The following is an 18,045-nucleotide window of genomic DNA, read 5'->3' as shown; positions in this document are numbered from 1 at the left end:
TGTAAAAATATAGCCTTGACATTTAATATCAGTTCACATTGCAAGTTTGAAATTACCCTTCTCCCAGAAGGCAGTAATTGTAAAGGGGCAGTGAATGACCAATATGTAAAACTATAAATTAGTGTGAAATTCTCTTACTGTATGCATACATACATATCACTATCTAGTTACAGCTAAGGGGTTGAACAGGAAACACATTTTTTTATTATCCTAAAATCGTGAATTAGAATAGACTAAATCCATTTATGAAAAAAGGAAATCGGTATATTTACAATTTAAGTATGGCACATACAGAAAAATATGAAATTCACATTCTTAGCATACATAAAATAATTACCAGCATTTTGGTAAATAACAATATTTCCAAGGCACAAAATGTTATGTATTCTATCAGGATATCATAAAAGTACTATAAGAGCCAGAAGCAAGCTGTTAAAATACTGTACAATAAAACAAATATCTGATCATATTCAGGCCTGCTGTAACATTTATGGAACTTAAACTCTCCTTGAAAGGAGAAGGAAACTTGCACAGCCTTTGTATTACATGGTCCTTTCTGACTTTTTCAATGCTGTTGTGACTCCTTGGGTAGTATAAATATGCACCACTAGTTCGTTCTAAAACATACATACAGCAAACAAATGGGATGAACATATATATTTAAAGTGTGATTGTTGCACACCTTTAAACTCAACTCTTTTGGTCTAAAGTTCAGCTGGTGAATATAAATGTTAGTGTTGCTGGCTATGAGAATGAATTGTCACACTTAGCACAGCCTATTAATAGTACCAAGTTTAAAAAAAAAAAACTTAAGCTGTGTTTCTCTGTGCACTCAGATGGCCTCTTGTTTAGTGATGGTTGGTTGAGGGATGGAGCTTTGTTGCTTGTGCACTGTGGCTATAACACCCGGAGCCATTTTGTAATGATCAGAACCTGAGGCCGTCGGAGGAGATGGGATCGGAGTTTCCGGAGTGGCTGTTTGGAAAAAGAGCAAGAGGATGCATTAGTTCAAGGGTCCACATAGGGGTATTATGGAACCTTAAATAAACATATTTTGCATAGCATGATAACATGCGAAAGAAAGAAACCATTGGTCGACACAAAATAAGCACGCTTATGAAATTTCTGAAGGCATTAGGGTAGAAAAGCTTTACAGTAGCCTTCTTTGACAAAATAAGCCAGATTAGTTTCTACGATTCTGGCAGGGATTACTCCAACAAGCCTGTTTGTCCCTGACTACCTGGTTTTCACATTTTAAGGACCTATATTTTCTGTTCAGTTTTCCATTATAACAAATTTTCATTCACTCAGTGAAGATAGTGTTTCTTACACATCTGGCCATTGTGAATTGCAGTGGCCATGTTTGTGGTGACTATGACGTTGTTACAGAGGTGCTCCTGGACCAGATGTGGGTGTAGAGAATGATGGGCATGAGGAGCTTCATTAGCTGAACCTGACAGAAGAAGAGAGTCATTAAATCTCAGATTGGGAAGATCATTTACAAATCTGAATCAAGTAGATTTTCAGTCTATATGATCTATGTATGGTTATTAAGATTATGTCAAGCTGTTCCTAGATGTTTGTCATGCATCTCAGATATCAAACCCTTTGACAGCTATCCAAAGTTAAGGGTTATTTACATACAGTGGTGTCTAATAACCATGACTTTGCACTTTAACAGAAATCAATTACCTCCTAGAAGCATCTCTTGTAGCAGGTTGTCTATCTTCGCCATTCCAAACAATTTAACAAACTGGATTTGCTCGATCATTTGCCAGGTGATGCTCTGCAGCGTCGGCAACAGAAGAAGTAGCTCGCCGAACCGGCCCCGCGAGTCGAATTGCCGGTCATTGATGTAGTCCTCCAAACTAACTTGAATTTGGTATCGCATACGTTTGATCTTGCTTGGGTCGCTTAAACCTTTGGCATCTATGTGAAAAAGACCATCGCTTTAGATCTGTTTGAAAACTCACTTGACATTCTGCTCTGTTTTGTCTCAGTTTTAGGGCAATTTATCTACCTGGATCGAAAAATACAATGGCCTTCAAGCAGGCATATTCATTGTCATCGATCTGGAGATCCTGGAAGGGTAGGACTAACTCGTCAAGGATCCTTATAGACACACGGCTCACCTCCAATTCGGGACAGTTTCGTGGAATTATATGATCATTACCTGCCAGAAACATAGAAAAAAATGTGAAGTAAAATGTTAGTAAAAGCGCTTGTGTCCAGAAGACAGTCATATCCACATTTCTGATGTGCTTTTAAACTTACCTAATTGTAAAATGTCTTTATACAGCATGGAACGTTTGGCAGCTCCTAGTAGCAGATGTTCTCCATCATGAGCTCGCAGTAAAGCAACCTGAGACAGATAAACATGCATAGGTTTGGTTAGAGTCCTTTTAATAACCAAAATAGCTGATTTTTTTCACCTAAAATTAAATGGAGATAAAATCAGGTCTATGTTCATGCCTGTATGTGCATGTGTGTGTGAGAAGATGCAGTTTGAGGCGCTCTCACCCACAGCTAAAACACTGATCAGTTATCATGCCTCAGTGCTCAGCATGTTAATGATTCTGAATGTCTCAAGAAGAGATTTCAAACCAGCTCATCATATTCTAACCTGAACCATCTAAATACATTAACCACCAAAACTGAAGATCTCTGAACTTTTTTTCCAACTGAGACAAAAAAATTTGAGCCACATATCTATGAAATGTACATTGAGGCAGGAGGTTTTCAGCTAAATAAGAAGTGCTTATCTTACCTGATCATCCAGGGGAAGGTCACAGAATGCTGGGATGTATTTAGCCCATTCAACCAGCACCAGGAGCTGCTGTTTCATAGACTCGCACACATCTGTTATAGTGGCTATCTTCTTCGTTCTGATGTCACCATTCATGATAGAACCGGGTGATGAAATCTGCATAGTAGGATATAGGAGAATTTATTTATTTTATATTATTTATTATGTGTACAACTCTCTAAAATGATTATACACACATACATGTATACACACATACACATGTATAGTAATGATTTAAATGTATAATCATGCTATAAATAAATCATGTAATATATTTTAAAGGTGAATTTTGTCATTCCTGTGCCTCTAGCTACACCCAGTGAAATTGCAGAAGTGTTGACTGTTTCCGAACAGGTTTCCAAAACTGCCACTGCTCAGATAGTCATGCTCAAACAAATGCCACTGGTTAAAGGCACGATATGTAAGATTTTTTTATTCAAATATCCAAAAACCACTAGAACAGTGTTATGTATTTTGCTGACTTGTGTACTTACAATATCCCAAATGTTTCAAAGAATGTTTAAATCTAGAGAAATAAGCAATTTTAACTAGTGACACAGACCATGTCCATAGTGTCATTGTGTCGCCTGCCGATGACATCATAACCCCTCGATTTCCGGTTTTGTTTTGAAGAAAACATATGGAAACACCTAAGATGTTTTAATATGTTGTGCGTTTTAACAGTCCGGTGACGACCACACAGAGTAGCATTATAACAGAATTTTTAAACGTATCTACTATGATAAAACAGAGCTGCTTTTTTTTCCCACATACGCACGACATGGAGGAGCTGAAGTGGTCGACTGTGGCATAATAAAATCTACGCTGCTTTCGACGTGTGTGTCACACTTATTCAGTGGCCTCGTTTCGCTTCGACGGCTCTCAGCCTCACCCTGCTTCATTCTACTATGTTAATAAATCATTAGCTCATCCATGAAAATGATTTCTGCTCAAGTCCCGTGGGATTGCATCGGCTGTGGGGATGAAGATGACAATTCCCATGATTCCACACTCAATCACGGCGTCATCAAACTACGCTACCAGGTGTTTGTTTATTTTAAATACGCGCCCTCTAGTGGTGGAAAAATTACATATTGTGCACCTAGATTTGAATCACACTGTGTACCTGTCTAGAAAGGACATCAGCTTGAATGAGTGCGTTTATGGAGGGTAAACTGCTGTCTTCATAGCTGGATCTTCTGGTGCTAATCCTGTCTCTTTCATTCTGCACAGCTGAGAATGAGAGGAACACTTTTATTCAGCAAATTAACATTAAATTTATTACAATTACACATAGAAGGTTTATTTTGACCAATACAGAGAAAAACAGCTCTGAGTAAACCACTGAAACATACTCTTTCATTATCAGTAGCAGTGAATGCCACCCAGTTCTGACAACCAATTGAGATAGCAGAGATGAGGTGTATTAGCTGACTTTGTGAGAGGGGGGAGTCCTCAAGGTTGTGCTTTTTTATCAGTGTGCGGTTATGATGGCTCTAAACTGTTTGTTCAGCATAAACCAGAAAGACCTCAGTGCATTGTTGAGTGAACATTAACAAAATGTCTCTTGCTAACTCTCTCCCTGCTGTTGCAACATCCCCTAATCTCCCAAACAGGGCAGGGAGTTTTAGTCTGTTTTTTACTTCTTTAATAGCATTAAATGAATGAAATCTCACAGCATGAGCAAGTACCTTCCTTCTTCATCCCAGCTCGAAAACATTTCTTTAGTCTGCAGTACCGGCACTGATTTCTCTTGTCTTTGTCCACTATGCACTGTCTGTTAAATCTGTATGGAAGCATAAAGAAGTCAGAGATTTACTTTGACGTTGGATGGAAACGTAGTCTTTTATGCAGAATTATGGCATTATGTATGTATTGTTAGCCAAGTAGGTGTTTTTTTTTATTCTGACCTGCAGGAATACATGTGGTTTTTGCGTACGCTGCGTCTGAAGAACCCCTTGCACCCATCACAGCTGGAGGCTCCATAGTGCTTTCCTGTGGCCCGGTCCCCACAGATGGCACATAGGGTGCCGGCCCCTAAGTGGTTGCCGGCATTCATGTTGGCACTCTCAGCTGACGAGTCTGAAATCATGGGGGATCTTGAATTTAGTGTCACAAATGTTTTATTTATTTCTGTTATTAACTGTTCTTTTCAAGCAAAAAAAAGCGTAAGAAATAAGAGCTGCTTAAAATCTCAGTCAATAAATTAAGTATATGTGATGCTGTGAAGTACTACTTCTTTTTCTGAATGAGACTTAAATATCTGGGTTGCAGATTGAACCAGTCAGATTCCTGATTCCTGACCAATAGGGGAAAGGTCATGGGGTGAAAAATGCTCACAAAAAGACATATTTACAGCTATATCAATTGGCAATGAATCATCATCATGAACGTGCTGGAAGGTCTGTTTGCTAAGTAATCCATAAATGATTAGTACAAAACCTGTACAAAAGCTACAACAAGATCATCTTAGATTATATGAACTCTAATTAGTGTTCTTGATGACCTACTTAACAAATTTAACAAAAAATGTAACAGTAACATATATGATTCGTATGAGTCAGTTTGATTAAAAAAAAGATCATGAAGAAAGTGATTTGATTTTATGTTAATAACAATTTCACAAAAGATTTGAGAGTTGTTAAATGATCATTATTCGTTAGAGTTAATCAAAGATAATTACATTAAAAACCAAGCAATGATCAAAGGCAAAAGGTTTTTAAATGCCTCATCGGTGTGAGTGTGTATGTGGTGATCGTCTAAATGGAAAATAATACAACCGTTGTGCTAATATATGATTTAAAAATGTTACAATTTAAAATATTGGTTATAATACTTCATGGTTACAAAAATTATTTAAATATAATATATATTATTGTCAATCTAACTCAAATGTAAACATTTTAAAAAAATTAGATTCTTACTGCTTTACCTAAATATAACTTTACCCTACATATTAGATTACTTTGTCAGGTTGATACTGGTTGGATATCAATTTGTTGCACGAAACCTAGACATGGGAGACTTAGCTGCGAAACATTTACACGACACCCTCTTTGCTCAGTAATCATTCATCCTGGTGTCAAACTTCTCTTGAAATACTATCCAAACAAGTCATTTTATCCCAAGCCAACTGTATGAGAACAAGCAAGAGGAGACGAAGGAACCTCTTCGTCTTGTACCATGTCTGCATGGTGTGCTTCTTATCTTCTCCTGAAAAATTTATTTTGTATTGGGTTTTACAATCGGTATTGGGTGTTCTGTGCAAAAGGTTACGAACTTGCCAATTGGCACTAAACTATAAGCCTATCAACCCTGTTAAACATCTGCCTCCCACGCTTGACCATATAGACTAGACTATATAAGTCACTAAAGGTCTCAAAGTTCACCGCGGGTCTGAGCGGATGACTCACCTGTGCTCATCGCAAGCACTTGCATGTTCTCAAACTCCAGGGTGGTGTAGGCTGGGTCCAAGGCCTCGCTATAGTCTGCCATCTCCATGTCTACTAGTGGTTTGGACAAACGCATTCTCAGCTACCTGATGCTGGGGTGAAAGACTTGTCCTCTCCACAGCGTTTGGACACCCCCTCATAGGCCAAGCACCTCCTCTTGGAGGGGTAGACACCTCTGAGTGACAGGGGCTATGTCCTCAAGGGCAAAGATGAGGCTTGCTGTAATTGACAGTCTGGGCCTCCTCCCAGGGCACGGCCCCATTCTGAAGTGGGATGGCTCTTGCGTTAATGATTAAAGTGCTAAATCAGAGTTGTTGTTTTTTTCAGAGACTGAGACAAACAGGGGGTTTTACTGTCTTATTTTTTGTCTCAATGCCCTAAATTCATTACTAGAAAAATATAGCCTGTCTCAACACTATGCTTTCTATCTCAGTTCCCCAACAATGGCTTAAGGGGTCATGAAAGATGACTGTCTGGGTCACATGTGAGACAGTATGGAAAAGCGACTCATATTTGACTAATATATAAGAAAGTGAGTGGTCCGCATTTCAACGTGCAAATTACGCGTTTGCTAAATCTCTGTTAATTCTAGCACAATAAACAACAGCAATAACTCACACAGAGTAAAATTTGTGGCCTTTATGTAAAAGAGCTCATTGTTCTGTTGAACATTCTGCATGTGAACGCGATGCAGAGTTGTACAGAAGAGATTGTTTACTTCTTATCAAACCTGTGGAAAACTAGCATTTGGAAGGCAGTAAAATATCTGAATTCACAATAACACGGGCAGCTGTGTTTGCCAGAAGTTCATGGTTTAAAAAAAACCCAGTGCATGCAGTGACAGTAATGTTTCTGGGAGATTTTAATGTAATATGTCTTCTAAAAATGAGTAGTTAGTAAATAGTTTGGTCAATTTTTTTTCACATTACTCTATTACATATTATTTTATTTCTTCTCCATTAAAATTTCTAACATTTGTAAGGTTTAGTGACACCTGTTATTGTCTCCACACACTAGCATTCAAGACTTGGCATTCAAACTACACTCTTAAAAATAAAGGTTCTTTATTGGCATCTATGGTTCCATTAGGAACATTAACATTCATGGAACCTTTCCTTTGCACAAAAGATTCTTTTCTTCTTCACACTAAGAATAAAATTGTTCTTTTAAGAACTATTTACCAAAACTGTTCTTCTGTGGCATCATTGTGAAACCCCCTTTTGCAAACTTTTCTTTTTAAGAGTGTAGGCCTGATTCTGCAAAGATTCTGACACAACAGTTTCTAAATTAACTTGAGAAAAGAAAAAAAAATGAGGTGATCATCTCTGTAAATAATGCTGAATTTGTAGAACAATCTATGTTTTCCTAACTCTTTTTGTAGAGGATGGAACTATTTGTTACTCAAACAGGAAAATTTGATGTTACAGTTACGCAAATACCAACCTCAAGTACATAAGTATCAGGGCCAGGGCAAACAGACAATATGTATATTTGAAGAGTAGAAAGCAAGAGAACAAACCATGGGTCATCGTTCCTTAGTTCAGACCTGCCCTGATCCTGTAATATCTCATGTCTACCTGCCTATATAGAGAAGAACTACTGTAGCTATACTGTCAGAGTGAACAGCCTAATTATCATTTTGTGTGCTGTGCATTACAAAGAGTACACAAATACACTGCAAATAAAAAAAAGTCTTAACCTGTATTTAGTATGTTTTCGTACATCTTAAAAAAAAGATTCAAAATTTTTTTTTGTGTGTTTTTTCATAGAAATAACACAATTACACAGTTTTCATATATATATATATCATATATATACACACACACACACACACATATATATAAAAAAAAAAAAAAAAAAAAAAAAAACACACGCACACACATTTTATTATTTATATTTTGCCTGAAGCCATGCCAAAAACACTGATTAGGAAAAAATTGCCATTTAAATCAATTCAAGTTTGTTTGAGATCCTTCATTACTGTAATTGGGGTGTCACAGTAGTGTTTCGTGTTTGTTTTAGATTTAATTAAATTGAAATTTAATGAGAATGTAGGATTATGTATTTTATGTTGAGTTTGCTAAAGCATCCCAGAAATTGTTTAATATCTGTAAATGGTACATCCCACCTGACCATCTCTGTGGACTAAAAGTGCTGAGCTGGTTTTAAACCTGCTGGAAAACACCTAAACTTACGAGAAAGCTGGTTTTTAATTCATTAGACACTTGCATATTTATAGAGTTATTAAAAAATAAAAAGGCAAGAGTGAATTATGTACACAAGAAGAAATGTTAGCAACTTGTTAGCTCTGACACGATGATGTTTAACTGGTATATCTCAAAATAAATCTACAAGAAGTTGCAGACTTGATAGCTTATCAGGAACACTTATTAGTCCTCCTTATTTCTGTACAAGATGACTTCACTGCTCTAGCAGTTAACCTGAGTAATGACAATCAGTGTACAGGAATGACTCACAATGGACAAATCTTATCGGAGTCACCATTAAATTCCTTATCACAGCACACATCTCCATGTTTCTGTTAACTAAGTAATGACCTCTATAAAGTATAATCTGTGAAGTTATGGCCTCACATACACCTAAGAGCAGGCAGGCGTAGATAACTACATTAGATCATTACCTCACATGGGCAAAAACCTCTTGGTGAACAGACCTATTTAACAGATATGCATCTGGAAAATGTGATGATGTGGAATAAGATAACAGTTAGTTTATCAATTTATTCATCAACTAGTATTTGTGTGTCACTCATGTACTTCTATTAACATGGCAGGCTATAGGTGTAAATTAATTATTTGATTTGAAAACAGGACATTTTGAAGTTTGAGTACAATATGTATAGATTGATTTTAAGCTTTATAGTGTAGTAGACTTTAATGAAAGTTAATGTTTATGACCGCATATTAATTGACAGACTGAACTGAAAATGTGCTCTTGTAAAAGTTACTTGAACTTTCCCTCTTGTGCATTTACATTTCATTTCTATTTAATTACTAATTATAATTTTATATAATATTAATCTTCATGTTGATTTAATAAAAATCTGTTATGCACCAACCGATATGCAATGAATTATCCAACACTGTCCTTGTTGTCATTTTTAATCAATAACATTCAACTCACCTGTAACACTTTTGCATGGTTTTTCAGTTTGTAATTTTTTTACACACTCCCACCACTCATTTCTCCTCCCCTTAAGCACCTGTTCCTTACTGTATCAGTGATGGCACAGAGACTGAAGCCTTACCCCACTCAGGTTAGTACAACAAATTCAAAGCAGCTCTCTCACTATCTGAAAATAACTTGCATCAAACGGTCAAAATTTTCCACCATTATCTGATCAGCTTAGCAAGACATACGTTTACATGTGCACTGCAGCGTGGTGCAATCGTACTTTGAGTCTCATCACAGAAGACAATATGACACATGAGCACATGTCCTGCCCTGATCGTCTTTTCTGTGTGATATGAGGCAGCGATGTCATGTCCTATAATCAGTCACCCATACCGCCTGCCTGGGGCTAAAAGTCAGAGGGTTGATGTAACTCCTCTGTCTATTTTCCCCTTTGAAACTTCAAACTCCAGTTTGTGAACAAAGTCCTGTCTATCTCCACAATAAGGATCTCCGACCACTGACCAAACTCCATTTGTAACCACTGCCTATTTGTTCTTTCTCTCCAATGACTCTTTTTCATTTCATCTGTCTGACCAAATGGGAATAACAAGTAGCACTGCAAAGGGGGATGTGAAATGCACATATTGTGGGAACCGGTGGCCTACACGGAGTAACACGCTCTTGGAGTACTCAGGAATGGCTTTACAAGGGAATATGAGAGTTTTGCTTTCTTTTGATTTTGAATATTTAATAAGAATGGGAGAAAACAGCAGGAATATGCTTACTAAAGCACGTTCAAGGCCAGTAGAAATGCCTCTGTGGATTGACTGGGGTAGATGGCACAGATATGTGAGTATGGCGACATAGTGAACACACAAGGGATTGTCAACAGATTGGTTGGTAACCTGCAGAACACACAGCTCATGCCCTTTTAGGGCAAAATATTTACTTTTGCTTAATAGAAATTACCTTTTTTGCATATATTGGGCATTTATTTGTAGTTTTAAACTATTGCAGTGTTAATATCGCCTCATGTGTGACTGTTGAAATGTATCTTTACATATTGAAGCGTGAAGGGGCTGATAAGCTTGGATAATGCCCCTCCCATCTGTCTACGTTTTTTTTTTCTTCTTTGTCTCATAAGGCTGTGGTGCTTTTTAAAGGCCCGTCGACTGTAAATCAATGGTCAGATGCTAAATATTTCAAGCAGTCAGGACATTTTCATTCTGTTTTGTCTTTGATGGTTTATAATTAACTTTAATTGTATATTTTAGTCTTTAGCTGATGATAACAAAACTCATCCTGAGAATAAATCAGACAGAATTTAAAGTATTTGTAAATCAAACTCTTTTTAGCAGCAAGAAGCTGAGAAACATGTCATGTGATCTGTCGCTTTGACAAATGTTTCAGCATTGTTAAGTTTTTAATACATAACTCAGGTGCTAAAGAAGAGAATTTACGAGCAAAATCTGTGATTTCTGCCAAGATGCAATTCATGATGTTGTTAGTGGTTTTATGATGGATACTTAAGTTAAGACCTAAAGCTTTATAAGCAATGGACAGATTTTCAGAACAACTAGAATTCACTTTCTTATGACAACCTTTTTCCCTCATTTAAATTACATTTCATTTTTTTCTTTTTCAATTTCAATGTAACTTTGCAGTGTTTTTGTCATTTTTTGTAGTTTTTGTTTTTTTGTTTATATATATATATATATCATTTATTTCATTTATTTCAAGTAATAAATTTTTTTTGAATGGTTTTGATTTTAGTTTCAGTTTTAGTTACCTATAATGACCCTGGATACTATGTCTTTTTAGTAGGGTGTTCGATTTTAACGAGATAGTATAGAACTCAAAGCAAAGCCATTTTCTTAAGAGGCACCAGAGACAAAACCATCCTCCTCCGTAACGATTAACAGAGACAGTTATCTATGAAGTTCCCATAGTCCTCACCCATCACAGTATTTGTAGTCTAGGTAATCATAAACCCCTAGGGCCTAATATTGCACAGCCTGCATAAAGTAGTCCGGTTAAAACTCAAAATCATTGGGTAATAATATGTTTGAGAAAAAAAGGGTCACATTTAGCCAACCTGTGCTGTATCTTTCTGCTTATCTCTGTTTATGTCATGCTTTTCATCAGAAACATGATAAAGCCACTGATAGGATTTTGTCCTGATTGCTTGCCTGCTTGTTTATCGAATGAACACAGCTTTATGGGATTACATACTATTTGACAACTTACGCTACTGAAATGATCAAGCTTCTTTGTTACTTTCATCACATTGCAAAAGCTCAAGTAGCTGTGTGCACATCACGCAAGTAAACAACTGCATCAGTAAACATTTAGAGCAATGCTCTTTGTAAATCAATCACATGTTCTGATAAGACTCTTTCAATGATTGACCGTTTTTCTGCCTGTTGACCCAATCATATTTGCAGGCTGAGTGATGCTGCGTGCATGGACAGTTATCACTCACTTGTTATCATCAATCAATTACATTTTCATCACAGTGTACAGATCACGAGAACATTTTACCCAAACAAGTTTAACTTTACCCCAGTTTATCAAAGCTAAAGAGTCATATGGTTATTACATTTTTAAAAATAAGTTAACGTCCTGGGCTCGGTGTACTTTTACTCATTTGTACTGTGTGAAGTCATTTTCTTGCAGTATGAACACACGATAGTACAAAATAAATTAATTGCGTAATGAATGTGATGTTTTACTGGTATAATCATTATTTAACCACAGTAACGACACTATGGAAATTCAGTACAAGAAGTCTATGGAAGCCTTTTTTCTGTGTTGTATAATAATCTTTGATGATGCAATCATTTCTGTGTTGATATATCACATTTAGAATCTCAGATATCAGACTGTTGGATAATTTCTTGTCATATTAGTATAAAAAAAAAGTTTAATTTTTGACAATACATTCAGAGTCAGATATTAGGGGCATATAGAGTAGGTTCCTAATGGTTTGTATGTCACTAAAGAACAAAGAAATTTAATGATGTAAAATTTTTAGGTCACTAATCAAATAAGGAATTTTTTTAGTGTTACTTTAGTATTATTGATCTGCTATTATATTTGTATATTTTCCGATTTCATTATCATTTAAAAGTTAGTAATTTTGTTGTCTTGTCAATTTTTTTGTAGTTTCTGAGAGAGAGGGAGAGAGAGAGAGAGAGAGAGAGAGAGAGAGAGAGAGAGAGAGAGAGAGACAGAGATGTCCCAACATTTTTAGTTTGCACAGTTACCATCAACTATACTACCGTATTATAATCCTCAGCTCCTCTATGTGGACAAAGCTTGCAATTGCATCTGCAAGGTTCCCACAGACTTGGGCCTTACTGTGCTAAACCACATGGGGTTCACCAATTGTCATTTGAAATCCCCCAAAAATATCAGGTCAGCAGTGATTTTAATAAGCACAGTCATAAGTGCACAGCAATTGTGACATAAAGAAGTAAACCGAAATCTTTGTTTTACACTCTGACCATAAACCTCTAGATCTAAACAAGTCAAATATTCTGCACATGACCACTTTAAGGACATTTGAACAACTTTTAGCTTTAAAATGTTTCATATTGCTCCAGTATGTCTCATCTTCATTGTGCTAATAGGTGTAATTTCTGCCCAAATTATGCCTGTATTATTTGTAAACTCCTTTGCATCTCCTTTTTTTTTAGCTATATGTTTTATCTTGTCAAAATAGAAGTCACACAGATTTTTGGTGAACGCCACTCTAATTAGGAACTAATGTAAACTAATTTTCACTGACCTAATTTTCACGGACATTCAGCCACAACTGCACTAAAAGAGGCAGTGAATCTGCAGTCCCTGTACCTGGAGTGCTGCTGAAGTGGCCCGTGCCATGTCCTTCATACATCCTGCACTGGTCTGTGGTCCTGAGAGCTGGCAGGGACCCCCCGCTCCTCAACCTCCTCCATACAATGACCTATCCATTCAGTCCTCAGTGTCTCTGTGAGTGTGAGAGCGTGAGAGGGAGCCGGTGTTCTCACATACGCTGACCGGCAGCTCGACCTAATCCCTTAATGCCTGTCACAATGAGATTTGATTGGGGCTAGAGCACACGGCCTAATAGTGTCAAGTGTAGAGGGAATAATTCATATCTGGCACCTCCGTTTCCCGAGGCCCCTGGATTCTCCCTCAAATGGATAGGAAACATTAGGTTGTCATTTTGATGAGTGTGACACCAGTGTTTAGTAAGTGAAGATGCTTTTGAATTGAATAGTTTTCTGGTGCTGAAAGAACTGTCATTTAAGAGACATCACTTACAGTAACAGTCTGAACTATTGGAGAGTACTAGTAGCCAAATAGCGTTTAAGTGGACTTGTTCGGGTGCCAGTCTGGTAGATACCATTCAAAAGTATGGGGTTGGTAAGATTTTTAAAATGTTTTTGAAAAAAGTCTTCTTTAAGGCTCAACATAGCTGCATAATTTTTTTGTATTCCAGAATACAGTAACGACAGTAAAATTATCAAATATTATTTCAAATTAAAATAACTGTTCATGTTAATATATTTTTCAATTTATTCCAGTATTTATTTCAGTCTTCAGTGTCGCATGATCCTTCAGAAATCATTCTGATATGCTGATTTGCTGCTCAAGACCGTTTTATACAGTCTGTGCTATTCTTATTATTATCGATGTTGAAAACAATGTTCAAAATCTTTACCCCCATTCCATTATAAAGCTTGGAAGAGCCAGGACATTTTTAATATAACTCTGATTGTATTCATCTGAAAGGAGAATGTCATATACACCTATAGGATGGCTTGAGGGTGTCATGAGGTAATTTTCATTTTTGGGTGAACTATTGCTTTAAATGTGGATTCAGATGCTTAATTCCAGGTCTGAAAGCATCTAGAAACTCTGCTGCGTACTGAACAGAGATGAGTTCTGTGATCAGGAGAAAGAAATGCTTCTGGAGTGACAAAAATGTCCAGACGTGGAAGAGAGTCTTTGTAGGTTTTCTACTTTTAGCAACATTCCAAACACTCTGTGGCGTTGTGGCTTGTTGACTCTGGTGGCTGCTTGTTCTGGCCTTGAACAGTCTCTGAGCTGACAGCTGCACTGCTGCAGCCGCTGGACCTCCACCATAAAGTCACTCAACATTTCAGGGCAAACAGAGGTCTGCACTCAAAAGGTGTTCAACAGCACTTCTTGTGTTTAATTTTAGATGGTGATCCTATTTGTGCAAGTTGTAAAAGGCAAGCAGTTCTTTCATGCCACTCCTCATACGCAAGATTTATGCAGCTGTAATGTAACATAAGCTTTAATTAAATTTGAATTTATTAAATATATAATTTATGTTTGTCATCATATTTATATGAACAGGCAATGAAGGTTGAAAAACTATTTAGGTGGCATGGAAAATTAACATTTTTGCTGAATTTATCTTGCTTAATGTTTAAGGAGTAGTTCACCCAAAAATGTAAATAGCTGAAAATCACAATAATCCACGTGAATTCAGTTCATCAATTGAAAAACAAAAACAAATTAAGGCTAAATAGAAGTAATATATATATATATATATATATATATATATATATATATATATATATATATATATATATATATATATATATATATATGTGTGTGTATATATATATATATATATATATATATATATATATATATATAAAAAAGTACAAAATATAAAATGACTAAATCTTACACAAAAATGAAAATAAAATCAAAATATCAAAAATCTTCAGATGAGGCGACTTTTTCATTGAAGAAAGCATCATTAACTGATGCACTGGAGTTGTGTGGATGGTTGTGATGTTTTTATCAGCTGTTTGGACAATCATTCTGATGGCACCCATTCACTGCAGAGGATCCACTGGTAAGCAAGTGATGTAATGTTAAATATCTCTAAATCTGTTCTTTTTGATGGAAAAAATTATCTGTATTTTGTATGGTGTTGGGGTGGTTATGTTTTGTTAAAATTTTAATTTTTGGGTGAACTGTTTATTAAATATATAAATACACTATTGTTCATTGCTCATACTAGTTCATAATGCTTTAAATCTTACAAATATATATCAGTTTTACCATTAAAAATGTATTTGTATGTGTGTAGAAATTAGCATAAAACTAGTTTAATAAACACTGTAAAATTCTTGTTCATGTTTAGTTCATGTTATGTAGCTGATGTTATGCTAATATGTTTAAACCTCCTTCTACATGATGTTGCATCAGCAGCATTTCACACTAGGATTTTCTACAGCACTGCTTTGTGCATTCTTTGTGTTCACAAAAAAAAAAACACATTACAGCAGCTCTGAAATTATCTGGACCACAAAGCAGCTTATTCATTGTTGCCAGGAAAATGCAACAATAATGTAAATGTTTCCGTATATGCTAGAGCTCTACTAAGACAAATGTGTGGCCGTTAATAAAACCACTGAACTCACTGCAACCACTGCAAGTGTTGACATATACAGTATGATTGTAATTGTTTGACAAAGTTTATTAGAAGATACCAAGAGATGTTCACTTAATTACTGATTGGTAAATATTATATTTCATATGAGCAAAACCTACTGTGTCTGGCCAACAAGAAACTGACTGAAGTATCTAAGAACCATTACTAGTTTATATGACACAGAGGGATGCTAAAGCTAAAGGGGTTTTCTGTTGTTTGCAAAGCATTGTGCATCTACCATTAAATGGTATATAAATTAAATTCTTATGCACAATTATAATCTATAGTATTATTTAAATGATTATAATTCTAAAATGTAATTTATAATTTAATAATTGCATATACTACATGCACTAGTAACATACACTACCATTCAAAAGTTTGTTGTCAATGAGAATTTTGAATGAAATTAATACTTTTATTCAGCAAGGAAAAATTACATTTATCAAGTGTGACAGTAAAGATATTTATATTGTTCCAAAAGATTTCTATTGACCCGAAGAAATCTCATTGACCCGAAAGCTTTTAAATGGTAGTGTATATTATTTAAATCTTCTACTCATTAGATTTAAATAACTATTTCTGAATAACTTTTTTATTCAAAAAAAGACAAAAATAAAATGACATTGTTTTGCTATATAATGTGTATAATGACATGTAGTGTTTTGCTGTGGGCCTATTTTTTAGCTGCACTTAAAACTATATCCTTAATTTGGTTTGAAGATTAAAGCCTTTTATTTTTTCGAGGTCTTTTATAATGCTCACTTTATTCCAGCACTCTGTCCAGGGTACTTTGAGTCATTCCATCCCAACAAGAAAAGAGGAACTTCAGCCATTCTATCCACACTATTCATCTTCTCCTGCAAATAGGCCCTATTTACCAGTCATTGTGGATATGCCACACCTCCCAAATTACAGTCGTGCACCACAAGCTCTCATGAATGGCGATTATAGCTACAATTCTGGATGAAATGTCAAGAATCATGCCCATTCAACAACACCTTCCACCACGATCACCAAAGCACCCACCATGTTTTTCCTGAAGGCAATTGAAAGAGACTGAGTACTTACCATGCAGTGGATCCATATGGGTGCTGACCTGAGCGTTCACGTTGACCATGTTGTCTTTTCTGCTCCTCACCAATGTGTTTTACTGTTTTTTCTCGATTAAGAATGAAAGATGATGAAGGATTAACCCATATAAGTTTTGTACAGTCCTCTGTGTTTTTGGTGAAGGTGTTGTTGGCGCAAGGTAAGGCCGGTACTCCTGTTATCTTATTGATTTTCCTAATCTGGGCAAATGTGGGTGGAGAGGTTAAACAGTAACCAGGCTTGTATAGAGACCAATCCATATGACAGCTGTAGTTATGGCAACAGGATGACAGAAACTCAAATAGACAGTTTGTTATAATTTTTCTCAGTTTCTCAAAGTCTGCATCTTTTTAAACCCATGCCATATTCAGGAATGAGTCATTAGGTTAGGAAGAGTTTTGTTTAGTCAGGCACGAGGACACCGAAGGGTGTGAGAAAAGAAAGGAGTGGAGGGTTTACACAGACTCATTTAGCATCCAATTCCCATTACTTTGATAAGAAATAATCAAAATGTACTATTTGACAACATGCTTCATATCAGCTTTCATTTCCACGACTAATTATTTGTCTTTACACAGACTGAAAGGGGTCATCTTTACCTTTGTGTTTGAAGCTTAGATTCTTAACCATTAGATCAGTGCCATCCCATTTCAATCTTAAACAGCTTGAGTATAGACATACATATGGGGCCATATGCTGCACTTTTAATTTTTTTTTTTTTTTTTTTTTTTTTTTTAAGATACTGTGTTATTTCACCAGCTTTTCCCATGAATATAGAGTGATTCTTTCTGAAGGAAGTGTAGCATTACACAAGTCTACTGTTGCTTTCACTTTTAAATAGCTTTGTGGGAAAGTCAGTGTTTTGAAACTTTAGATTTTTCCTATATTTGTCCCACTGCTACAGAGACAACTAAGCTCTAAGTTCTCCATTACCTGTGTCCATTTGCCTTTATTTTACTATTTATTATATTATAATATACTAATTTATTATAATATACTAATATTTATATACATTACTGTCAGTTAAAAAAAGTGACAATTTCAAATAACCATTTAGCTTTTTTAATACAGTATATTTAAAATTTATTTTGTAATGG

General features: G+C 35.8%; 1 protein-coding gene across 2 annotated transcripts; it reads right to left on the bottom strand.

The window, feature by feature from the left end:
* LOC109054127 (hepatocyte nuclear factor 4-alpha-like) lies at window positions 1-17,497 on the bottom strand. Of its 2 annotated transcripts, none has more exons than XM_042713799.1 (10): window positions 16,928-17,497; window positions 4,717-4,888; window positions 4,498-4,592; window positions 3,933-4,039; window positions 2,768-2,923; window positions 2,275-2,362; window positions 2,021-2,173; window positions 1,693-1,929; window positions 1,331-1,453; window positions 1-975 (listed from the first exon to the last, which is right to left on the bottom strand). In XM_042713799.1, exons 1-10 carry the CDS (start codon window positions 16,974-16,976, stop codon window positions 833-835), a joined length of 1,323 nt encoding a protein of 440 aa, XP_042569733.1. In that variant the 5' UTR covers window positions 16,977-17,497; the 3' UTR covers window positions 1-832. The 2 variants fall into 2 exon arrangements, with proteins under 2 accessions (XP_042569733.1, XP_018926980.1); XM_019071435.2 differs by lacking the exon at window positions 16,928-17,497 and adding an exon at window positions 6,220-6,473.
* Window positions 17,498-18,045: the final 548 nt, after the last annotated feature.

This window comes from Cyprinus carpio, chromosome A23 (assembly GCF_018340385.1).
Source record: "Cyprinus carpio isolate SPL01 chromosome A23, ASM1834038v1, whole genome shotgun sequence".
In the NCBI taxonomy this organism is placed as follows: Eukaryota; Metazoa; Chordata; class Actinopteri; order Cypriniformes; family Cyprinidae; genus Cyprinus; species Cyprinus carpio.
The sequence above is the reverse complement of the archived record's forward strand: the minus strand, read 5'-3'. Positions and strand labels throughout refer to the sequence as shown.

Excerpts from the sequence above, each read along its gene's own strand:
- LOC109054127 (XM_019071435.2), bottom strand. The coding sequence starts at position 6,334 with ATGCGTTTGTCCAAACCACTAGTAGACATGGAGATGGCAGACTATAGC. Across the intron at positions 2,924-3,932 it reads CTGATGTCCTTTCTAGACAG|ATTTCATCACCCGGTTCTAT; the intron begins GTACACAGTGTG and ends CCTACTATGCAG. Across the intron at positions 1,930-2,020 it reads CATTGTATTTTTCGATCCAG|ATGCCAAAGGTTTAAGCGAC; the intron begins GTAGATAAATTG and ends TTTTTCACATAG.